The following is a 2,500-nucleotide window of genomic DNA, read 5'->3' as shown; positions in this document are numbered from 1 at the left end:
GACTACTTTATATTATTTTGTATATAAACATGAACTACACAGACTCTTTGACCGCTGCCATGCATCTCGCCACTTTCAAAAGACGCGGTGTAAAGTTACAACTCTGAGAGTTATTCAGCTGGTGCCTCCAGTTTTTTTTGAGCACAAACACATCATGGACGTGTTCTGCGCTGTTCTTCTGCGCTATTCTTAATTGATGGTGTATGCAAACACAGACTAGATGGACGTCTTTGACAGTTGCAATGTGTTTGCGACAATGTGCGCCTCAGGGTGCCTACGGTAAGTGTGTGCGTCATTTCACCGTGCTTTGAACTATGATGTGTTCGTTTTATTCGGCTCATGTCAGCGTGGATTGCTTGTGAACCATCATAATATGATTCAAGCTTTGCAAAAGAACTGGTATTAAAGGATGGGGCAGTTAAAAACATTCGGACCTGATCAAAAACGTACGTAAACCATTTCATTCATGAATACTTCAAAAGTCATGACTGAGTGTTAACAGTTGTGCTTGAGATTAACAGTTTAATATATTCGAGGTTCGTTCTCTTCCGACTGAGCTTGCTGTATGTGAGGGGTTGCACGATGTTAGCCAATCATAACAGTGGGCATTTACAATGAAGTTTTAAGGAGGCGCTTAGGCCAAAACCGAGCGTTTCAGAACAAAGGGACAAAAACAGGGTGGAAAAGGATCATATATGACTAAATTGAGACTGTTTTGGTGCAAAAAAATATTTATAACATTATCATTGGACCTCAGGGAAGATAATACTATTAATAATAAAATAGCACTTCATGACCCCTTTAAAAAAGTATTTTTATCCTATTTATAAAAATATCTAAAAATAAGACACATTTAATTGAGAAGCAAAATGACACAAGATATTAAGTCTTGTTTACAGATAAATCGAGCAAAATTTTTGTTAGACAAAAAAAAAATAATAATAATAATATATATATATTTATATTTTTTTAATATATTTAAAAAATATATATTTATATATATATATATATATATATATATATATATATATATATATATATATATATATATATTTTTTTTTTTTTTTTTTTTTTCTTGTTTTAAGCATAAACCCCACCCAGACAAATTATCTTATGTCATTTTGCTTCTCAAGTAAATTTATCTTGTTTAAAAAAGTTTGGATATTTTTACTGGAAAACAAGACAAAAATAAAATACAAAAATATGATTTTTTTTTGCAGTACAAGTCAAAAAATACCATTCCCAAGTCTCCGTGACATCCTGATACATAGATCCTACTTAATGAAGGTCTATGGAATTTCTCGCTAACTTTTCGTCCACCAGGCAGGCGTTTATATACTGAAATAAACATGCTCTTTCGCCTACGTCGAAGTTCATGTAATCAAATGAGAAGTGTACTGTATATCGTGTACTGCACCTTTTTAACCCGAACAAAACTGTTAACTTTTGACAATAAAGTTAACTGGAGTGTTGTCCAGTTATTTCAGAAATATAAACAGTCATTTTATATTTTTAATCCAATTTCTGCACAAATGCCTTAACTTCCAGCAGTCTGATAAAACAAGCTTTATGTTCAGAATTACATACTGTAATCCTACTTCTGCAGTATAGTATGCATACAGTGTATGTGTAGTTACTGCGTTTTGACTTTGCACGTAATTAGAGCACTCTTGAACTGAAGAAATCTCTTTGGACTGCCCAGTGATTCTGGTTACTGGGTCCAACATCTTCAATCTGTGACTTAATGAGCTCCCTGAGTGCGTCTGCTGCAGCGTTGGCACGTGTCACACTGTCGATGGTGTACAGTACACACACACACACACACACACACACACACACACACACACGGGACAGCACGTCTGTGTGTGTTATTTACAGTCAAATGAATAGGAAGTTTACCTGGTTTGAAGTGAGGGAGTGAGTGCACACCTGGCCACGTCTCTTCAGACGGCGTCCCCAACACCTGCACAGAGAGACATAGTGAAATCACAAGAGGTTTCACTAAGTAAACTCGTCACAAAGTGACCTTCAACTGTAAGAACAGGCACACACTCTACACAAGTACACAAATGCAGATGTGAATGCTCGGCAAAGGTAATGCAAGAATGCAGTCCCATTATAAAATGTAGTTTACAACCTGTTTGAAAACTGGACTGGATTGTGAAAATCAGGTGTCACGTACTGGAATGGTGTTTGGAGGTGAGGGGTTAAATAATAAGGATTGGTGAAATCAGTCAAAAAGGACAATCATTTCATATTGTAAGCAAGTGGTCCTTTTGTACATACTTAAGAGTCAAGGTGAAATTGTTGTTTACAAAAAATAACACTTTGGCTGAACTTGATTCTGTCGTAGACAGTGGTTCAACATTGTACAAACACATTTTGTGTTCCCGGTCAAAAATGACCGGCTCACTAAGATTGTTTATAATTCTCTCATATTGCATATATTATCACAAGGTATTGAATTACATCTTTTTATCAACTTCCTTTTTAGTAACTA

At 35.4% G+C, this 2,500-nt stretch overlaps 1 protein-coding gene across 4 annotated transcripts in view; it reads right to left on the bottom strand.

Moving 5' to 3' along the window:
• LOC127453655 (cyclin-dependent kinase 14-like) overlaps positions 1–2,500 on the bottom strand; it is a 334,552-nt gene that overhangs the window by 167,980 nt on the left and 164,072 nt on the right. For all 4 annotated transcript variants that reach the window (XR_007899434.1, XR_007899433.1, XM_051720217.1 and 1 more), the window contains one exon: positions 1,900–1,963. Coding sequence is in view for 2 of the 4 variants with exons in the window: in XM_051720217.1 (XP_051576177.1) it covers positions 1,900–1,963 (64 nt within the window). In the remaining 2 variants the exon portion in view is untranslated. The remainder of the gene's footprint in view (positions 1–1,899; positions 1,964–2,500) is intronic.

This window comes from Myxocyprinus asiaticus, chromosome 16, assembly GCF_019703515.2.
Source record: "Myxocyprinus asiaticus isolate MX2 ecotype Aquarium Trade chromosome 16, UBuf_Myxa_2, whole genome shotgun sequence".
Taxonomy (NCBI): Eukaryota; Metazoa; Chordata; class Actinopteri; order Cypriniformes; family Catostomidae; genus Myxocyprinus; species Myxocyprinus asiaticus.
This window is presented reverse-complemented; position numbering and strand designations above follow the sequence as displayed.